This window comes from Polyodon spathula, chromosome 4 (genome assembly GCF_017654505.1).
Source record: "Polyodon spathula isolate WHYD16114869_AA chromosome 4, ASM1765450v1, whole genome shotgun sequence".
Classification (NCBI taxonomy): domain Eukaryota; kingdom Metazoa; phylum Chordata; class Actinopteri; order Acipenseriformes; family Polyodontidae; genus Polyodon; species Polyodon spathula.
This window is the reverse complement of record NC_054537.1, coordinates 5,295,885-5,318,144: the sequence shown is the minus strand read 5'-3', so window position 1 is coordinate 5,318,144 and position 22,260 is coordinate 5,295,885. Positions and strand designations below refer to the sequence as shown.

The following is a 22,260-nucleotide window of genomic DNA, read 5'->3' as shown; positions in this document are numbered from 1 at the left end:
ATAGAATATACAGCTTCCAATAAGGGAGAGGGAACCCCAGATCAAACTAACCAATAGAAGCAGCACAGAGGACGAGTTTGTGTCAGGAGACGCTTACCATTGGTCGACGGTGATATCATAGGCGCGCGGGCAAGCTGATATTGGGCCATTGGTCGGCTGTCGACCAGCGTAATGTAGTCACGAGGGGTAGGCTGTCTGGAAGGTTTGAATAGGGAAGTTTACAGAGCTTCAGGTTTTGCAGTTAGTTTGGTGTTTGCAAATAGAGTACGCTGGAGGAAATTGCAGTTCTGTAGCAGTGGAAGCAAAACGATATTTAATTGCTGTGCAATTGCATATGCAAGTATTCCAATGTTACTTGCGTAAATACATTTTTAAAAAATATACATATTAACAAAATTAATTCGTTTTTGAGACATATCTTTGGGATTCAAAAATGGATGTTTTACCTATGTGCAGCATCTTTCAGGAGCTCCAGATCGTCCACGACACCGGGTACTTTTCAGCTTTACCATCGCTGGAAGAGTACTGGCAGCAGGTAATACATGCCTATTTTTCTGTTACATTAAAACAATCTTCGCACAGTGTACGGGTCGTTACATTGATGCCATGTTGTTTTTAATGCAGGTATCCGTGCGTCTTGGTAGTTTGACGTTAGCTGCACAAGCTGTGTACTTGCTACTTTGATCGTTGTCCGTTGCAGTCACAAGAGGCACTTACTTGATTCCAGTTATAATAATAATAATAATAATAATAATAATTATTATTATTATTATAAGTTTATACCTAGAGTCATGGCTGTTTCTGTTCCAGATGTCACATCTGGCTTTTATCATCTGTATAGACACACTGTTTTGTTTTGGTTTAAAAGTAAACTGTATAGTGTCAATTGTGTTAAATCCCCAGCGCAGACCACTGTATGTAACGATTTCCAGTCATTCCAGACTGTTGATACTGATATAAATGAATTGCGCGATTTGAATGAAAAAGTGTGTTGTAATTATATTTGCAAGATGCAGCCCCATGATGAACACACACACACACACACACACAGAGCGGACACATACTACTGAACTGTTTTATACTGGCGGGGATGTGGTACGTCAGCTGCTTTGATCGACTGCGCATAATGTTTTCTACTTGTTATATGTGATTGTCTTGTGGAAGGTCGTTTAGGGTCTATTGATGTTCGCCATAATTAAACAAAACAAATGACTGTAAGTAAAGGCACGGACACTGACAGTTTGTTTATATTATATCGTTATTTTACACATACGAGTAATGTCTCAATACATGCATGTTCACCAGCATGACCAAGTTGTATGCATTTGTCTTTCAAAGAGACTGTTGCAGTTTGTACGTGATTGAAATTGATCCAACTAGTTTCCTCCAGGCATCTGGGATTTGGGCAAAGTGCCAAGTTCTTCTTCACTGGACTCGGAGGCATTTAAACTGCCATACGGATGCGTTCTACGCTCGACCGTCCACGTAATGGACAGTTTGCATTAGGCTTTTTATTACATTTTTAACAAGACCCTAATAAAGGTTATTTTTTTAAGTCCCCTGGTAGAACTGTAAATGGTGCCTTTTATAGATCTTCTCTAACACCATTTGTACTAGTCAGTTTACAGTTTATTATGGACAGTTTTCTATTGTATTTTTTCTTGTGTGTATCTTTTTTAAAGAAAGAAAAAGCAACCTAGTTTGTTATTTTTTAGGTTAGTATCAAAGCACTGGGCAATCATCACTGCTGTCTTAATCATAGCCAGTGATAATACAAAAAGCAAGTCTTTACTTTGTGCATGTCAAGATAGTAAACCACAGTACATGTGGACTATTTTATAAATATCCAGTGAGTGTGTAAAGGACTCTTCAGCTGCCTGCAAGGGGAAGCAGCTTCCTTTGCATCAAGCAACATGGTTAGCAAATCCCAAGTGATCCCTGGTGGCCAAGATTTTGCAAAGCATTGACACTTAAATCAGGTTGGGTTCTTAAGTGCTGACCCTTAAACATCTGAATCATTTTAAACATAGAAATTATGAATAACAAAACATGTGCCACAAAACTTCATTGGCTGAGCGCCAAAAAACAACTTGGCGGAAGTACCCTGGCTTTCAGTAAAAGAAAATAGCCTCATGACTCGTACCCTTTCTGCTCTAGGTTAATATTAAGTTCTCTGTTAACTGAAGGACTCTTGGCTTCACAGCAGAGTAATTTCCCCCCTTCTGTATCCTGTCAAAGCTCTTTGCTGCTCTAACAGAATGGAGTTTGTTTTCTTCTTTTGTGCACATTAGGTCATTATACTTTGAAATAGACTTCTAGGAAAGTGCACAGGCCCAGCTCTTACAAAGGAAATGTGTGGTTATGCTGCAGCTTCATTGATTGCCTGACTTTTCAATTCACAGAAGCTGAGCTACAATACAAGGCCATGGGTTAAGTTATTATACACTGTGCGTGTGCTAAAGCGTTTCTCTGTTTTTAGTCATACTTGTAGATCAATTTGTTTTGGGTCAACAGACAATTAATTCCACTTTTTTTTTTTTTTTTTTTCCCCCCTTTTAGACGTGCTTGGAGTTAGAAAGGTACCTTCAAAGTGAGCCTTATGTGTCAGCGTCTGATCTCAAGTTTGACAGTCAAGAGGACCTCTGGAGCAAACTTATCTTGGCTTGTGAGGATAAGGAGTCTGATTCAAAGATTCCTCGTGAAAAAGAGGAGGACAGTCAGGATAACCAAAACGTGGAGACCAACAGTTTAAACTCGGACGCTAGCAGCGAGTCGTCGGATAGCTCGGAGGAGCTCTCGCCTACTGTCGATTTTATCTCAAATCCTTTAAGTGATGTCTTGGTCAATTCTGGACACTTAAGCTCTTCAATTATTACCACTCCACCGTCTTCTCCAGAACTAAGCAAGGAACCCACCGCTCCTCCGGTGTGGAGGGGCCTACAGACGGAGCTGCACTCGCCGGGTAAAAGTCGGATCAGTGGTGTTGGAAAGACTTTAGAAAAGACTAGCCCAGTCAATGGAGAGACTTCGCCAGATGGTAGAAAGCGGGTCCATAGGTGTCATTTTAATGGATGCCGGAAGGTTTACACAAAAAGTTCTCACCTAAAAGCACATCAACGCACTCATACAGGTTGGTATTTCCACTGTATCTTGTTTTAGCTGCCTCAGCGGAGATGGGATTACCCCTATGTTCATGTGTTCATAACATTACGCAACTCCTGGGAAAGGATCCAGAACCTACAGGTGACGTCATTCACCAAAGCCATTGCTGAAAGCCATTGGTTCCTCCAGAGTCATCGAATAAGGATGTGTGATGCCTTTTTAAAATATGTTCCTGTTTCAGAAAAGTAAACCAAGAAAGGATAAATTGCTGTCAACATGCAGGATTAAGGATTGAAAGATTCATGTTTTGCTGTTTCTTTTACGTTTTTATAGGACTTGTAACATTAAAAAGGGACTTTATCTAGATTTAAAATTGATTTGGTTTTGGCAAATTTATCTTCAAGGGTGTTCTGCTTAGAGGTCACATACCTGAACTTTTAACCTAATTTGCTGTGCATGTGAGTTGGGGGAGGCTGACAATCTTGTTTGGACAGAGGGAATAGGTGCACAATAGCTATTTATAGTCCAAACAATGGGGGAAGGTTACCTGAGAGAGGGGAGGTATTTTGTATGCATGCTGTAATGTTGTTGCTGCTGTTGCCATCAGTCGATTTTGTTTGAGTTGTATGGGTTTTGTTTGTTTTGCACATTAATGAACACTAGTTTTAAGTGAATCTGTTATTATGAGGTCTGATTTGTAGTCACATCCTGAATTTTATTAATACAAGCGCATCTCTTGTATCCACTGCCTTCACAACATTCTTTGTGAACTTTAAGCCATTTGAGCCCTTTCTGTCCATGCTTCTTACTGGAGGTGTTGTAACATTCCATACATTCTGGCCAGTTTTATGCATTTATAAAGGGAAGTGCAGAAGGCAAAACTGGTTTCAAACTAGAGAAACTTGCATTGGGAAAAAATTGGGAATATATGTATGTATGTATGCAGCCTATTAAACTATTTTTTTACATAAAAATCCCCACACAGGCTTTATTATTCTGAAACCCTATTTAAACAAGAAAGTCAAAACTACTGTTAATAAACTAAAATGTTGCAGTGGAATAAGGAATGGAAGGCAGCAGATGAGCTTGAGGTTATCTTCTGTTACATTATAGTTTTTTTTTTGTATTTTTTCAGGTGAAAAGCCTTACAGGTGTTCATGGGAAGGTTGCGAATGGCGTTTTGCAAGAAGTGATGAGTTAACCAGACACTTCAGGAAGCACACTGGTGCCAAGCCATTTAAATGCAGTCACTGTGACAGGTATGTACAGTATTCCCATGGATTTTAGCATAGAAAACTGTTGACCTACATACAGAGACAGCTGGTTGTTTTCATTATTTTGTTTTCATGCATTGTCCATTTGACCTTGTATTGCCACATTTTAGGTATTTAAATATTGTGGGTTTTAAGAGAGTTCATAGTTGGATACACTGATAAGGGCATTATGTGCCTAGTACAGGTTGCATATGTTCAGTTTCTGTCAACTATACCATATTGAAACACATTTCATGTGCAAAGGTAATTGTACAATGTGATTCTTTACATATTCTGATAGGCACTCCTAATAATCAGCGTGATGTTTGTGTTTTATTTGCAGGTGTTTCTCAAGGTCTGACCACCTGGCTCTTCACATGAAGAGACACCTTTGAGTGTTGCCAGAAAAGCAGGAAAATCTTGTGTGCTAATTAGCTTCAAGGTTGAACTGCCCTGCGAGGAGGGATGTGTGTTCCAGCCAAAGCATGCCATTTTGCACCATATCCACTGCCTCCAGGACCTCCACAAAGGTGTTCTGAAGGCTGAAACGAAATCAAGTATGAAGCAGCAAAGCAAAAAAAACACAAAAAAAAAAAAAAAAAGTGGTGCGTGATGTTTGGGGGGACAGTTCCTGGACACATACACTGGTACCAATCCCAGTTGGCCTGTGCAGTGTGCTTGTGCACTAGGAATGTTCTTGACTGGGTGACTGTACTGTGTGTTACTGTATGAGGAGCTAATGTTGCTGTTGAGTGGATGACGAGGAACGATTTTGTTTTAGTGTTCTTGTGGTCATGAGTAGAACTATGAGAACATGGGTCTGAATGTTGATGCGTGAGGGCGAGGGAGCCTGGATATGGTTTGCCACCAGACGTCTCCGCGGGGCCATTTTGAGCCTTTATTCACCTTAAAGGGTACGGCCCGTTCCGTGGTAGAGACGGGAACCTATTCCTGAATGAGAGGAGCTTTTTTGGTGTTTGGTGCAGCTAATAAATGTGCAATGTGTTAAGTAGCTTGTTTTACACATGCTACAAAGCTCATTTGTAATCTTGTAAAAGCTGTGTATTTAGAAATATAACACAACTATAACTTCATTATAATAGACAGGTGTTGCATGGTTTCAGGGTTTGTACTCTTCCTGTTCATTGTAATCAGGACTGCAAATTGAATCCAATAAAAGAGCAGCTAAATACAATTGGTTAAATGTTACAATATTGTACATAAAGCCTTGATCATTTTTTTTTTTAGTTTTTTTTTTTTATTTACATTGTTTTTTTTGGTTGGAGAAACCACTATTGCTTAGCAACTGATTTACTCATGCAGCTAATTTGTTTCAATTTATGCCTTGAGGACTAATTTTGTTTTTTTTTTTTTTTTTTTTTTTTTTCCTATCTGTTAATGCACTGTTGACCTTAATAATGGTGCCTTATGCAAGTGACCTTGTCCCAGGGGATAGGTTGCATACAGTGGTATGGATGGTAAAAAGCTTTATTAAGGCTCTATTTCACATGAAGTTTTATATCTGGATAGTAAAACAAAAACATGCCATCAGCCCGTATGTAATTGTCAGTACCGAAGTGTCTGTTTGCTATATATGTTGTTGTCTTTTATTGGTATCAATATATCTAGTTGACTGTTGTCATTAAACTATCATGTACATGTTATCTAGGAATAGTTTTCACTTAAAGCAAATCAAATTATAAAATAATCTTGACCAGAGAGTTAATACATAGATTATACGAGCACTTAAACACTTTCTTTTTAATGTATTTACTACTGTGTAGTATGTACTGTATATAGATATTCACGCTCAATATGTGTAAAGTATATTCCACTTTAAATACATTTGAAAATGTACATGTCAAGCTACTGTTAACAGACCCTATCAACCAAATAAAATCAAGTTTAAAAACAAACAATTCCATTTTAATTGGAAAACCCTACAGTACCTCTTTTTGCTAAAACGCTGTATGCTTGGACACTTTAAAGCTCATTTGCTTGCAACTGTGAATGCAGCAAATGGCGGATTTATTGCAACTAACAGGCTAACTTCTGGCAGACCCTGCCTTTTGATGCATCTCCTGGATGATTTGCTAAAGGCTTTTCTGGCACACAAACTGTTTGAGACTGCTGACTCTGTATGTTAGTGATTGACCTGTCTGGAGTGTAGTGTCTTACTCTGAACACTGGAACAATGCAAACAGAATTGCAGCATGCCAGAAACTCCACTGACTTGTTAGTGTTTGAACTATTTCTGCTTAACCTGCTGATAGCTGATCCAGTGAGCTACTCTTACTGGAGCGATTGATAATAAATGTGTTGTGACCGGAAAATTCCACACTTTCTACACACTTGCTTTCACCTTAGTGAAAGGGGGGACCAAAAACCTGGCTTGATTTTCCTTTTAAATATCGCATAAAAAGAAACTGATGGAAGTGATGTTTTGTTGTTTTACTCTTCAGTTAGGCAGGAAACTAGAACTAGTAATACCAGCTTTGTTTTATACACTCTCAGTAATCACACAAGCAGTCTGTTTGAATTATTTTTGAGTGTATTCATTGGAAAACGATTTAATCCACTTGCTGCAGTTCTATATAATCTCACTCAGACAGGCCTGTTCTGGGTCCGTTGCAGCATGTCTTTTAAACAGGTATCCAATAACACTCAGGTGATAACTGAGCCTTAATGAAGCGGAAATATTTGCTGCAACTTTACCAACAAATGTTTCTATTACTAATAATGCTAATTTCTTTAAAAAAAAAAAAAAAAGAAAAAGAAAAAAAATGCCCTGTTCTCTAAAAAATCTGTTTGTAAAATTTTTGTAAGATTTTTTGCTTTCCAAGATTTTATTTGAAATTGTTTTGCAAGATTGTTATATTTCTGTATGAATGTATTTTTTATTGGAGTAACAAAAACAACAAAAAATTCTTATCAGCTTCTGTGTTGTGTTTTTTTATTTTAAATTTTTTTTCTTACACTGCTGTAATGTTTTTCTTTGTCTCTCCTTTTTCACGTGGTTATAGAAGTGCCAGAAAGGTTATAAACTTTTGCAAGTAGAAGGTTGTTCAGAGACATGTGGATCAAAGATTTACTAGGTCGGTTACTGAGAGAAAATTAAGTCAGTTATTTGGAAAGGAAAATTTAGTTTGCCACAAGGTTAGAGGGAACATGAAATGAAAACCATCAATCAGCTCCTGGGATTGCTTGAAGGCTGTTGACCAATTGAGCATTCCTTCCCCTGTTACCCTGCCCAAAACCTCTTATTGGAGGGATCAGGACGCTTTTATCAGCAAAGCTTTCGCCCCTCCCTTGTCTTTTCTTGAATGAATGATATAGCTAAGCTTTGAAGAAATTGAACAATCTGCAGTGGTACAGGGAAATTACCCCGCAACACGAGCAACATGTCAATTTCTAAAATATTAGTAACACATGTGTTGTGCAGAGGCCCATTCTCACCAAGCATTTACCCCAGTGACAGGTTTACTACTGTTTTTTTTTCTAAATGGGAAAATTAATCATGAATATTACAAATTGTGAGATTAATCACTGAGGAGGTTAAGAGATCATTACACTTTAAAAAATGGTACAAGCTTAGCACTGCTGTACTGCTTTTGAATTGCACACACTATGGTTTTAATGCTTGGGTGCACACTATACAAATCTATTCTGCTCTGCAGCACAATTTCATTTGTTTGTCTACCGGGTTTTAAAAGGGAATGTTTAGTTGATATTTCTCACTAATCTTGGACTACCTTGCCTAAGCTAACGTTACATATTCCAAGAATAGTACTAACTGGCCATCAGAAGTAGACAAACGTTAACATTAGCCAAAATGTCAGTTTTAGTAGCTTGACTTTTAAATCAGTGATGGCATTGTTTATCTATTTGACTTTTTTGGATTCAGTCTATAGTTATTGATGATCATCAGGGTACTACCTGGCTGATTCTTCTACTGCCTTGCCAGTTTCTGTTTGTTTTTTTTTTATATTTGAGACAGCGTGTCACAGGATCATACCAGGGTGCACACAGTTAAGTATTTATTATTAAGTATTTTTTTGTTGTTCGTATAAAGCTTACAGCAGCATGCCTGCCCTGTTGAACCTATACAAGACAGCAGGTCATTCATATCTATCAATCCATTTGCTGCTTCACTGCGTCGCTACCATGCTTATCATCTACATCCAACTAAAGAAAAATAATTAAATAACAAAAATGCACATATTTTGGGGGCGAGGCCAGTGTCCACCTTAATGATCATTATTATTTACATTAAAAAGATTATTCGTCAGGACCATAAGAGTCTGTTTCTAAATCTTTTTACTATCAGTAGTATAAATGGGTAGGTATTTGTTGAAACACGATCCCGTTAATCACTGGGAGTGTTACCTTTGGAATGTGTTGCTAGCGTTTGGCAGCCTTCCAAAGTATTTTTCAAGGCTTCAGGTGTGTCCGTGAGAAGTAGTCACCACTACAATTACCATAAACAAAGACTGGTGCAAACTGGTACAATGCAGAACCAAACTATAATCCCAGAGACATTTTCATATATATTGTAAGGTAACCATGTACTTTTATTGTACATGTTTAATATCCAAGAAACTGCTCTCAGTAAAAAAAAAATTGTGACTAGTACCCATCAATACAATATTAACATGAGAATGCAAGCAGTAGCCAAGCATTTTGAACATTGTTAGCATATTGTGTAAGTATGCTACATCGCCACATGTACAGTGTACAAACATGCACAAGAAAAGACTATATTTGTAATGGTAAAAAAAAAAATCAAAACTACCGCCTACCAAGAAACTAGTGTTTCATATTTTTACTTATAGTTTTTGAGCTTATCTGAGCTTTTAATCTTTTTTTTCTAAAGTCATTGTTCAAATAGCTGCATCCAATTTCATTTCAATAGGTACACAAATACATATGAGTTAGGTATACTTACAGTTATAGGGTTTTCTATGGATTAATATGAACCTCTCCTGACACACAATGCATTGACATTTAAGAGTTCAGTTCATGCTTTTAATTGGGTGAAACGCAAGGATCAAAGAGCTTCCAGGAAAGTATGTCGGGTGTCTTTCTGCAGCCTGTTATACATGACTGTGTACAGCACACAGATAGGCCTATCATACATGACTGTGTTCAGCACCACAGACAGGCTGATCATATATGACTGTGTACAGCACCACAGACAGTCCTATCATACATGACTGTACAGCACACCAGACATGCCTATCATACATGACTACACAGCACACACAGACAGGCCTATCATACATGGCTGTACGCAGCACACAGAGAGGCCTACCATACATTACTGTGTACAGCACACAGAGACAGGCCTATCATTCATGATTGTGTAGAGCACACATAGACAGGCTTATCATACATGGCTGTACACAGCACATGCAGACAGGATACACACATGGAAGTACGGAACATGGGAATCAGTCTGCAGCGTTATGGCATTGCTAGTAGTCTATACTCTACAAGTTTAGTTTCTGCAGGTGGGCCCTGTCCCATAATTAAATGTGATCAGTTATAAAATGACACTTTGACTTCTGGAATATGGTTAACTTTATTTATTTATATTTTTATTAACAGCCCAACCCCTAGTTTGGATTTGTTTTACTTTGGAATCATGTGCATTCTTTGACATGAAAATATGGGTGTTCCCCCATTTTCACAGCTGAACACATATGCTGACACACTGTTATCAGTATAAAACATATTTAAAAAAAAAACAGATCTAAACATCCATAGCTCAATCATAATGCACTCTGGGAATGTAGTTTATTGGTGTTCACTGCCCACTGTTAATCACACATAAAAACTCCCATACCTCACCAATTTCATTCATTTATCAGTGCAATGATTATTCGTTTCCAGACAGTTTGAAAACTTTGTCAAACCAAGATGAGGAAAATAACAAATTATTTTCATGTGATTGGAGAAGTTTCCAAAGAAAACCAATACTATTATTATTTTGATGTTTCCAGTATTGAAACAGGTTACACGAGTCTATGTACTATATAGTATTTTATATATATATATATATATATATATATATATATATATATATATATATATATATATATATATATGGACTGGAGAGGAGGCTCATATTGAGAAACTATGGCCCCCGAGGGAAGAATTATACTAACTGGGGACTATAATGCCCAAAGTCGCAGGTAACTATAATTCTTCCCTCTTGGAGGAGTCAGTTTGTGTACGTCATAGTTATTCAGATCGCTGAGTTGGATTTGTTTGAATTTAAGGAAGTCAGAAAACACTTAAGTGAAGTTTTTCTGATGATTTTAGTGTTTGCAGCATCTTTGTTTTGTAGCATATTTTGTAATTAATTTTTCTTCATATTTAGGTACATGCAAAACATTAATCATATTGTAATAAAGCACAGAAATTCAACCAAGGATTTACAGGAACTCTGAAACATCACAGTTTATACCTCTACAGAAAGAATACAAATACAATTTTTTTCTTGAAAAAGCAATAAAACAAAGAAAAAAAAAACAACAAAAACAGTTGCATGACATGAAGAGTTAAATTCACCAGATTAGCTAAAAAAAGACTTGAACAAGCACATTTCGAATTGCAGCTCATCATTAAAAAGTACAGACTACATACAATATGGATCCAAAATATTTTCTTCACAATAACACATATAAGGTAGTTGGTTTTGGACTGGTAATTACTTGCCCAAAACCTACTGGATACAGTGATCTCTTGTTATAAGGCTACCCTGTATACTACAGAACAGGTTATAAGATCATGACTCCCATTTGCCATTACACTAGCACTTGTTTTATAAGTCTCACTATGGCTCGCGACTGCAGTGCTTGCAAGGGGGACAACTAGACATACATTAATGTGTGATAATTTATTCTGACCCATATATTAATATAGACAGGTTTGTTATAAAATATGTGCTATATATACCCATTGTGTCTACTGCAAGGGAATTCTGGCAAGGCACTTTCACAGTTTCTACGGCATTAAAGAGACCCCTTCTGCTATGATAGAAAAACAAGATGTTTTAATGAATGGTAAAGGGGTGTGGGGTGGGGGTAGGGGGTGCATCAAAATCAACCTTTATAGATCAACACTAGGGCAATGTTCTTTAAATATGCATGAAAGTGAAGTTTCAGCATGACATGTGATTGCCAATGACCTTGTGAAGTGAAACACAATGAAACATGGAGCCCCTTTTGCATGATGTTTGTTTCTTTTTTCTGCTACAAATCTCATAAAAGTGAAAGAAAGAACCCCCCTCCTGCTCTACTCATTATACACACACTAGCTTTGCATTTAACATCTGACTGACAACTAAATGTGCGCTTTAGCAGTTTTCACTGCATGGTACTGATCTGTGTGTAACAATAAATCAATTACAAATCACATTCATTTAAAATGTGAAGGAAACGTTGCCTTACACCAATGGAAGGAATCGTCTCTGAAAACCGCATCTTAATAAATACACTAATAGACTCATCAAACTAGTTCACGTACAAAGTTGTGATATAATAACATAAATCAGCTGTTTGAAATGCAACTTATGTTTTACTCTCTTTTCTTCTTGGTAAAAACTCATGTGATGTGAAAAGGGTCCCATGCAATAGCTGTGTGGATAAATGGATGATGTAAAGAAAGTAAAAACAGGTTAGATAAAGAGAAGCTGCCAAGGTTGAGATGACATCATTGACTTGACCTTGAATTACAGTAATGCCAGTCAACTAAGAGAAAATAATTAGGAGCAAGACAGCATGTCTGCATCTTATGCAAAGTAAGGTAGAATGACATCATTCTGCAAATCCCATCAGGCTAGGCATGATGCCAGTGGGTGCTAATGTAACATGAAGGGGAAAAGCTTTGAATACCTTATATAGAAATGTAAATAGCTTTCCAAGCACCAGTTAAATATCACAGGAAGTTATTAGTTTTATTAGTATTATTATTATTACTTTGAATTTAAAATTTTGCTTTGCTGAATCTGCATTTGAACAGTTTAGCCATAGTGGTAAATTTGGCTTAAGCAAATCTTTTTTTTTTTTTGTTTGTTTTTTTTTTTTGTTTTTACACTGATTGAGCATAAGGCATAATTTGTCTAAAAAGTTTTCTTCTCAGCTAGTGATGTTCCGTCTATAGGGCTTGAGGATTAGTCACGTTTAATTTGATGCTGCAAGTAGAATTTCACCTAGCCAGGATTTTTGGGCATGTTTGAAATTTTAGCTAGTTAAAGACGTCCCTATGAAATATGATTCATACTTATACAGAGATTAGATAGGATCTCAGGTACATGTCTCATTATACAGTATTAAAGAGACCCCCCCCTCTGGTAAGAAAGGAAAAAAAGATGTTGTAATGAATGGTAAAAGAGGGAAGTGCATCAGAAAATACACGAGTTTAGCATATTATAGATCAGCACTTTTTTAGTTCAAACCATACTTGGGTAATGTTCATGTTTGGGGATTCTTTTTTTTCATTGTAGGTCACCCTTTGAGGTATTGACCAGAACCACTGTTGTGTCAAGATTAGAGATGCTGGTCATGTACAGTACTTTCTGAATTTTGCACATCAGAACAGTTTACATTGTGATACCATATGTCATCATTATTAAGTACTGCTAGAACTTAAAGCATAATGGGCAAACAATCCCAAAGAATTCCAAAATGTACTGACTGTCTTGGTGAAATAAGGTCAACACAATACAGTCTGCTACTCTATCATACAGTGTGCCTGGGAAAGCTGTTGCCTCATTAACAGTGGTCTTTTTCCAAAGGATTATATATATATATATATATATATATATATATATATATATATATATATATATATATATATATATATATATATATATTATCTATCATACTTTGATAGGCAAATATAAGTTTCTGCTGCATCATAAACTGCTTTCACATTTCAACGTTTCTGTCTAATGTTTATCATTTACAACAACCAGTCTCAATATACATTTCTGAATGGTCTCAGACATCTGTTACTCACTTGTAAATATATGGTTTCATATCAATAGAAAATCAAAGAAAAAAGACCAACTTTAAAAACAATCCAAAATGTAGTTTTCATACCATGAAGAACTAAATCATTACATTTTGCATAAGATATTTCTCCCTAATTTATATCCTAAACTTTATTACTCAAACCTGGATCCTAAATAATGTACTATTTTTTGTTCAGAGGGAAGGGGGGTCTACTTTAACTGTGCAATCAGCAGTTAAATTATATCAGAAGGCTTTCCTTTCAAACGCAGAGTGACCAGGATAAGAGCCTTGAAAATAACATTTATTATTCTTCTACATGCTTTTTACACACAGCTTGTAATGTTAAGCTACAGACAGTAATGGAAGAAGTCTTATCAAGCCCATTGTTGATACTCTGAGGACGGTAGAGGAAAACTCAGGTCTCTAACACGCTGTCATACTGTGTTGTTTTCCAGAGCTTGGGTTAGGAACAAATCGATCAGGTTCATTTCGGTGTGTCTATAAAAGCAAAGCAAAAAAAAAAAAAAATGTGTATTTTACATACCTGTAGAGAATTTTTTTATAACTAGAGAAAACACTTGTATACCTGTTGACCTGTTGTCAGTGTTCATCCTAGCTGCTAAAGCACAGTTTGTAGTTATTTCATTTAATTGACCGTTTCAAAGCAAGTACAGTATTTCAGTGGAACCTTTGCTTTAAAATTTTGTGTCTCAAGTGGTCAATCCATGGACGAACCACCTTGTTTCATCCAGTCTGATCTCAGGAAATGCAAGGGAATTTTACCTTTAAAAATACATGCTAGGGTGAATTTAAAATAAAAAAATATTCCAATACAGTTATTCTTCATGCAGGATAACAAACTAGACCCTGATTAAAATTACAAATCCTGTTTTAGGTAAACTTTTATTCAGAGATCTAATTGTGTACTTTGCCTTTCACAACCAGTTCTCCTGTAATGTTCTACTAACTTGTACGCTACACCTAAGGACAAAATACAGTCTTATTAGTCAAGTGCGGTATTGAAACACTTTCCAAATCAGGCTTTTGTTCTCTGGTTTTGCTCAATGCTGCTGTATTAATCACCATGACAACTACCTTTCCCTTTGCTTGTCATGCTCCGTGGTGAGGTGCACATTCACCATCCATATTATAATTTCACACTTTGTGAACATTGCCATTCTGTAGTTACAGTGCTATTCATTTTAATTCACACTGTCTTGACAATGCTCTTGTGGAATCATGTAACATTATACTGCTCAAGTATACATGTCACGTTATGTTCTGATGTCAATTGTAGTGCCTGACGGGCCTGTGGGTCACTCATCAATCTTCCTCATCATCTTCATGTTTAGATATTTCAAACAACCGAAATACAGCGCTGTATCACTTGGTGTCCTGGGTCTCACAACTATCTCTGTCAACGATTTATTATACGTTATGTTCTAATGTTTACTATTTTTGGCTTTTGTTCTGTTCTATTATATATATATAGTTTTTGTTCCTTTATGTGGTATATATAATAATATATATATCTATTATATATATCTATATATATATATATATATTATATAGTATATTATAGTATATAATATATATAGTTAGATATAAAACATCTTTGTATCCATGTTTCTTTGTGTTAATGTTCTACCCCTAGTGTATGAGATAAAAGGTCTGGTGTACCAACAATATAATACAACTGCCATAAAACATACTGTATACAGTGAAGTACCTACTTTCTGACCCCCCAATGAAATGGTCTGAAAGGTAAATGGTAATAGAGTGTACATATTTAAATAACTCTTTCATCTACTGTACGTATCATTCAAGTTATTTGTTTTCCAGGTTTTCATTACATCCTTGAAACTGATTTTATAAAGCTTTTGAGGTGATCATAGTTCATATGTTAATGCTCCATAAGAACTCAGTCCCTTTCAGAGTTTGTTTTAGTCTAACCGAATTGAGTCCTTCTGAACAGGTGACCTTTGGTTTGGTTAGTTTGTTTAAGTGCAATGTAAAAGCAGTCAGTTCAGATTTTTTTTTCTTTTGCACTGAGATGCATATGCGAAACTGAAAGGAACTTAGATGTTTGTTTCCAAGTGAACTCAGTTCAGTTAGTTTAGAAACTAATCACATGTGGAAAGGTCCATAAAGACCATTACAAGATGCTTCTATTTTGATCCCCAAAATGCTTTTTGAATAATCAATGTGAGACCAATGTGTAACACCTTTATGAGGTTCCCTGTCATGAAATAAAAATAATCCTCAGACACTTCACCATGCACTTGCCTGCAGAGAAGCTATAGGCTATAAGTTACAACTTTAAGAAATGACGAAGATCAGTAGATGTTGACAGTTTTATCTATTGGTGGTTGGTTGGTATAAATGCAGATCTGAATTGAACTTGTTTAGCTTCAACACATTCTTGTTAAAATCCATATGTGATGCAGAAGAGATCAAGCATAGTCTAGTCACTGTCACTTTCAACCTTTGTATGGCAACTTTTAACAATGTCAAATGATTTTGTTGGCCTCTGCATACCACACCTGAGGAGGCTTGGGGTTTGATACAGCAAAGTTGCCTCAAACTAGGTCTCCCGGTCTCCTGGAACCAGGTTTTAAGCCACTGTTCCTGAAAAAGTGGCTTTGTGTTCCTTCAGCTTTATAGTGATTGAACAGTCAGTCCCTCAAGATTCACCCATCTGACAAACGTACTTTCTTGTGATACAAACCCATGTCAATAGCTGCTTTGAGCTCTGCATCTACACCACGCTATTTACACATCAGCCTTTTGAATAGAAACCTCAATTTTGAGAAACCACAATCACTATTGAGACTTTTTTTTTGTTTTGCTCTTTGTATGCAGTTGTTGCGTCTTCCCAGACTTATAGAATCCTTTAAAAGTTCCAAACTAAGCCAAATTCTAAGCCTATATAGTTAGCTCACATTCTCTTGAACTGGCAAGTGCAATACTGTATTCACATACACTACACAGCTGGTAACTAGCACCAAAAGGCTGACTTTTCATTCTTGTGTTTTTTTATCCCATCCACAATAATTAAAAAAGGTCAAGCATCAAACTGCTAAATATAATTTGGGTTTATTTATTTTATACATTCATTTATAACATATTTTAATAGACATAATAAATAAATAAAATAAAACATATATGATTAATTTTGTTTATTCTATTGAACAGAACGTCCAACATACCAGAGATTTTTCAGGGGAGTTTGTACAGTTATTTTTCTCAGAAGCAAGCATAATGAATCTGGCTACCAAAAACAGAACTCCCAAGTAATTCAGTAATGTATAAGTGTTCAGATAACACAGTTCAACCTGAAGGGTTTTCAAGAAGGGGAATGGTTTTGTAGGCTGCCCCATGTTACTGCTGCCTACTTAAAAAACAAAAAACAAAACCGTCAATGGGTTGTTAATGTAAAACTTCTACAACTAAGAGAAACATTGGACTAAAAATCTGTTTGGCTGCTGTTTCAGTAGTATAATATGCTAGAGCCAGTATTATTGCAGAAATGGAAATTCTGCTGACCTCCACAGCAGGTGGAACATGCAAATTATATTACATCGGCTAACAACAAAAGCATACATTGACTTTTAAATGAAATCCTTCATTATTAAAAATAACCCTCAGCGAAAGACAGTGTCATTGCAACCATATTGGTTTGGAACATTGTTTGGTAAATCCACTGCAATTTTAATAGAATTTGATTACTGGCCAGCTAAAAAATCTGACCCTGTAAAAAAGTTCACAAAAGAGACAAAGGGATATAATGCTAATTTATATAGATGTGCCATATGTGACTTTAAATTGTCAATGCAAATTCAATCGTCACTTTTTACTGGGTTAAAGGCTCTTTTGCATTACACAGCTTTTTGGTGTTTATTAATATTCAGAGGATATTCCTTGATCATGCTGTACCATGGTTTTATCGTCATGAGCGAGGGTGGCTGAATAATATGAACGTCTGCTATATATAGCCATCCTCATTGTGAAGTGTTATATGTATACCATATATGTGTATTTTGTAATTGATTTTCTTACTGATTCATTTGAATTGTTCATTTTTCCAGTTGCCAGTTGGAACTTGTTTGATACTAGGAGGAGGTGGGGCAAAGATAGGCTTGACATCACAGTAAGGCCCTCTGCATTCCTGTGAATATGTTTACAGTTGAATGTGATACCAGTCAAGATAAAGCCTCTGTTGTCCAAAACTGATCTTCTAGCATTTCTACAACTTGTACCAGTTAATTTGCAATTTTGACATGAACAGTTTGTGAAATAGGTGATGCTCAGTCTTCTATCAGAAACAAAATTCTAGAACTTGAAGCTACTGCACTAACAGGTAACTATGATGTGATAGGTGTTACAGAAACGTGGTTATCTGAGAGTGATGGGGACGAATATAATATTTGTGGGTATACACTGTATAGGAAAGACAGGCAGGACAGACGAGGAGGAGGGGTAGCGCTATACATAAGAAACAGTCTTGAAGCCCAGGTGTTAAACCTGGACAAAGAAAATAAAACCGAATCAATATGGGTCAGAATAACAGACAAAAATTCAAAAGGCATAATAATAGGAGCATGCTATAGACCGCCAGATTCAGACGGTGAGCACAATAATCTGTTATACAATGACATTAGAAATGTGTGTAGCAAAGGAGAAGCCATACTAATGGGGGATTTCAACTTCCCCCAAATAAAATGGGAAAACCCGGTGGGTAGCGCGAAGGATGAAATAGAAATGGTGGAAATGACAAATGACTGCTTCCTAACACAATTTGTCAAGGCACCGACTAGAGGGGAGGCATGCCTTGATTTAGTCTTTTCAAATAACGAAGATAGAATAACTAAAACAGAGGTCAGAGAACCACTGGCAAACTCAGACCACAACATGGTCTCATTTGAAGTGTTTTTTAAATCCTCAAAAGTAAAGACTAAAGCTAAGGTTTACAATTTTAGAAAAGCAAACTATGAAGGCATGAAACAGAGACTAACAGAAGTAGATTGGAGTAAAATAGAGAAAACACCCACAGAAGAAGGATGGTTGTTCTTCAAAAACGTAGTACTAGAGGCGCAAAACAATTATATCCCTAAAGTAGACAAATCTAAATGTAAAACTAAATTGCCAAAATGGTTAAATAGATCAATTAAAAAAATATTCAGCGAAAATAGGCACTTTACAGAGCGTTAAAAAAGGACCAAAAAGAAAGTACACAGAAAGAGTACACAGAACTGCAAATGCAAGTCAAAAAGGAAGTTAGAAAGGCCAAGAGAGAAATAGAAATGAACATTGCTAAAGAAGCTAAAACCAATTCCAAAATGTTTTTCCAATATTACAACAGCAAGAGAACATTCAAAGAGGAGATTAAATGTTTAAGAGATACAAATGGCAAAATCATAGATGAAGAAAAAAAAATAGCAAATATGTTAAATGATTACTTTTCACAAGTTTTTACAAAGGAAGATACTGACAACATGCCCCACATGTCATCCAGTTCCTATCCAGTTTTAAATAACTTTAGCATAACTGAGGCAGAAGTGTTAAAGGGACTAGGAGCTCTTAAAATAAACAAATCCCCTGGGCCGGATGAGATCCTCCCAGTAGTACTCAAAGAAATGAAAGAAGTAATTTACAAACCGCTAACCAAGATCATGCAGCAGTCTCTTGACACAGGGGTGGTACCGACAGACTGGAAAATTGCAAACGTAATACCGATCCACAAAAAGGGAAACAAAACTGAACCAGGTAACTACAGACCAGTAAGCCTGACTTCTATTATATGCAAACTTATGGAAACTATAATAAGATCCAAAATGGAAAATTACCTATATGGTAACAGGGTACTGGGAGACAGTCAACATGGTTTTAGGAAAGGGAGATCGTGCCTAACTAACTTGCTTGATTTTTTTGAGGATGCAACATCGATAATGGATAATTGCAAAGCATATGACATGGTTTATTTAGATTTCCAGAAAGCTTTTGACAAAGTCCCGCACAAAAGATTAATTCTCAAACTGAACGCAGTTGGGATTCAAGGAAACACATGTACATGGATTAGGGAGTGGTTAACATGTAGAAAACAGAAAGTACTGATTAGAGGAAAAACCTCAGAATGGAGTGTGGTAACCAGCGGTGTACCACAGGGATCAGTATTAGGTCCTCTGCTATTCCTAATCTACATTAATGATTTAGATTCTGGTATAGTAAGCAAACTTGTTAAATTTGCAGACGACACAAAAGTAGGAGGAGTGGCAAACACTGTTGCAGCAGCAAAGGTCATTCAAAATGATCTAGACAAGATTCAGAACTGGGCAGACACATGGCAAATGACATTTAATAGAGAAAAGTGTAAGGTACTGCACGCAGGAAATAAAAATGTACATTATAAATATCATATGGGAGATATTGAAATTGGAGAAGGAATCTATGAAAAAGACCTAGGAGTTTTTGTTGACTCAGAAATGTCTTCATCTAGGCAATGTGGGGAAGCTATAAAAAAGGCTAACAAGATGCTCGGATACATTGTGAAAAGTGTTGAATTTAAATCAAGGGAAGTAATGTTAAAACTGTACAATGCACTTGTAAGACCTCATCTTGAATATTGTGTGCAGTTCTGGTCACCTCGCTATAAAAAAGATATTGCTGCTCTAGAAAGAGTGCAAAGAAGAGCGACCAGAATTATTCCGGGCTTAAAAGGCATGTCATATGCAGACAGGCTAAAAGAATTGAATCTGTTCAGTCTTGAACAAAGAAGACTACGTGGCGACCTAATTCAAGCATTCAAAATTCTAAAAGGTATTGACAGTGTCGACACAAGGGACTTTTTCAGCCTGAAAAAAGAAACAAGGACCAGGGGTCACAAATGGAGTTTAGAAAAAGGGGCATTCAGAACAGAAAATAGGAGACACTTTTTTACACAGAGAATTGTGAGGGTCTGGAATCAACTCCCCAGTAATGTTGTTGAAGCTGACACCCTGGGATCCTTCAAGAAGCTGCTTGATGAGATTTTGGGATCAATAAGCTACTAACAACCAAACGAGCAAGATGGGCCGAATGGCCTCCTCTCGTTTGTAAACTTTCTTATGTTCTTATGTTCTTATGTTCTTCATTTACATTAAAATATATATAATATTGAAGTCTGTGCATTTTGTTTAAATGTGGTTGTTCCCAAACTTCTCCAAACTGATTTTAATTTTGTTATAGAACCTTGCATAGTGTAAATACTTTATATCTTTTTTTATTTTTATTTTATTTATTTTTTGTCTGTATTAATTCAGCCAACCCTCTGTTTCCTTGTGGTGGAAAAGAACAAACACAACTGTGTAAAATAACTTCAAAATATTATCAGCCCATTTTCAGTTTGTTTACACTTTTTATTTGGTTCCCTTGGTAACAGCAGTGCAAGTTAAAGGCTTCAATCCCCCCCCCCGCGGGTGAAGGTAGGAGCAGACCTGTTTAATTCTGCAATACCGGGGCTGGTTCATACTTCTGTCGCATATAAATGTGATATGTCAGACGTATACAGCTATAAAAGCTGTGCAGCTTCACAACTTGCTGTACGAAGGACGCATCATGTCGCAGCCCTTTTGACTGTGTAGCTGTCAGTCATACTTTAAATACAGACAGCATTCACGTAATTGGAAAAATTTATATTTTAGGAGATGTGCTGAGTTTGTACCTCTTATACAAGAGGTTTAAAAAAAGGGATGTTGTTGGTATATCTGTCCTCTCAACCAAGAGAGAATCCTAAAGGATTTTATACATTAATTAGAGATGCAGGTAAGATATTTTTAGAATGACAAGTGAAAGGTTTGGCAATCTGTTAAACAGATTGGGACCATCGCTTCAACACACAAGCACACAGCGATGCAGCGACACTTGCAGTCACACTGCACAGAGCAACTGCAATTCCAGAAATCTTCACAACTCTATCACTCAGTTTTTTCCATCAGACTTTACATTCTCTCCAGGCCTTTTCGAATTATTTTCTGAATATTTCACACCAACGCTGTTTCTATTATTTGGGCATCTCTATATTCTTTAAGTGAGGGGTTATATAAATGTGGATATTTACTTGCTCCATGATGGTTACCAGGTAATGCATGAGAAAAGTCTGTATGACTTTCCAAAAAAAGATGCACTTTGCAAGAGTGTGGAGGACGTGATTCCGACCCTCGACTCTGACCATAAATGATGTCAGTCTGAAATCTGAAGCAGCCTTTAAGAAGCACGATATAGGTTTCCATTATTTGTTATTATTTCCACTTGATTTTTTCTTCGTAATCTATTTGAATTGAATGACACTAGCTTCAAAAGCTGAATGTGCACATCTCAGTTTAAATGGGTGCTATTAAAGTCCATTTAAAACATTTTGTAATCTCAAGTCATTAGCGAGTGACAGCCTCTAACATCTAAGAATTTTTCCTCAAAGTTCTATTCTAAACGCATAAGTTGAGTGGCTGTTTAATGTAAATAATGGAGGTCATTTGCAGGTCTTTTTTATTATAGATAACCTGACTGGGGGAGGTTATAGGTACAAAAAGAACATTCCATTGCTATTATTATCTGACAGAAACGTTGATTCATACGGATTTGCTACTAATAAAATGTAACTAAACAATTAAGGGCTCTTCAGTTGTAGGTCAAAGGTGTTGTGTTGTGTTTCTAAGAAATTTCTATGCCAAAAGTTCAACCAGCTTTTCTCAGACAAGTATTTTTGAGGTCTCATAAACAAGTCTTTTAAGAGTAAAATGACTAGGATTTAGATTTGTGGTTTACAGTATAATATTCTGACTAATTTAATAGTATAGCAGTCTTTACAAACCTGGTCAATGAAGAGGCCAGGTCAAAATGGAACGGCTCTT

At 36.4% G+C, this 22,260-nt stretch overlaps 1 protein-coding gene across 1 annotated transcript; it reads left to right on the top strand.

Annotated features, from left to right (window-relative positions):
- Nucleotides 1-216: 216 nt before the first annotated feature.
- Nucleotides 217-7,289, top strand: LOC121314085 (Krueppel-like factor 6). Its single transcript, XM_041246927.1, has 4 exons — nt 217-535; nt 2,560-3,130; nt 4,238-4,361; nt 4,699-7,289. Exons 1-4 carry the CDS (start codon nt 434-436, stop codon nt 4,748-4,750), a joined length of 849 nt encoding a protein of 282 aa, XP_041102861.1. The 5' UTR covers nt 217-433; the 3' UTR covers nt 4,751-7,289.
- Nucleotides 7,290-22,260: the final 14,971 nt, after the last annotated feature.

Coding starts and splice junctions, on each gene's coding strand:
- LOC121314085 (XM_041246927.1), top strand. CDS start 434: ATGGATGTTTTACCTATGTGCAGCATCTTTCAGGAGCTCCAGATCGTC. Junction 536..2,559: donor TGGAAGAGTACTGGCAGCAG/GTAATACATGCC, acceptor CCCCCCTTTTAG/ACGTGCTTGGAGTTAGAAAG. Junction 3,131..4,237: donor ACATCAACGCACTCATACAG/GTTGGTATTTCC, acceptor GTATTTTTTCAG/GTGAAAAGCCTTACAGGTGT.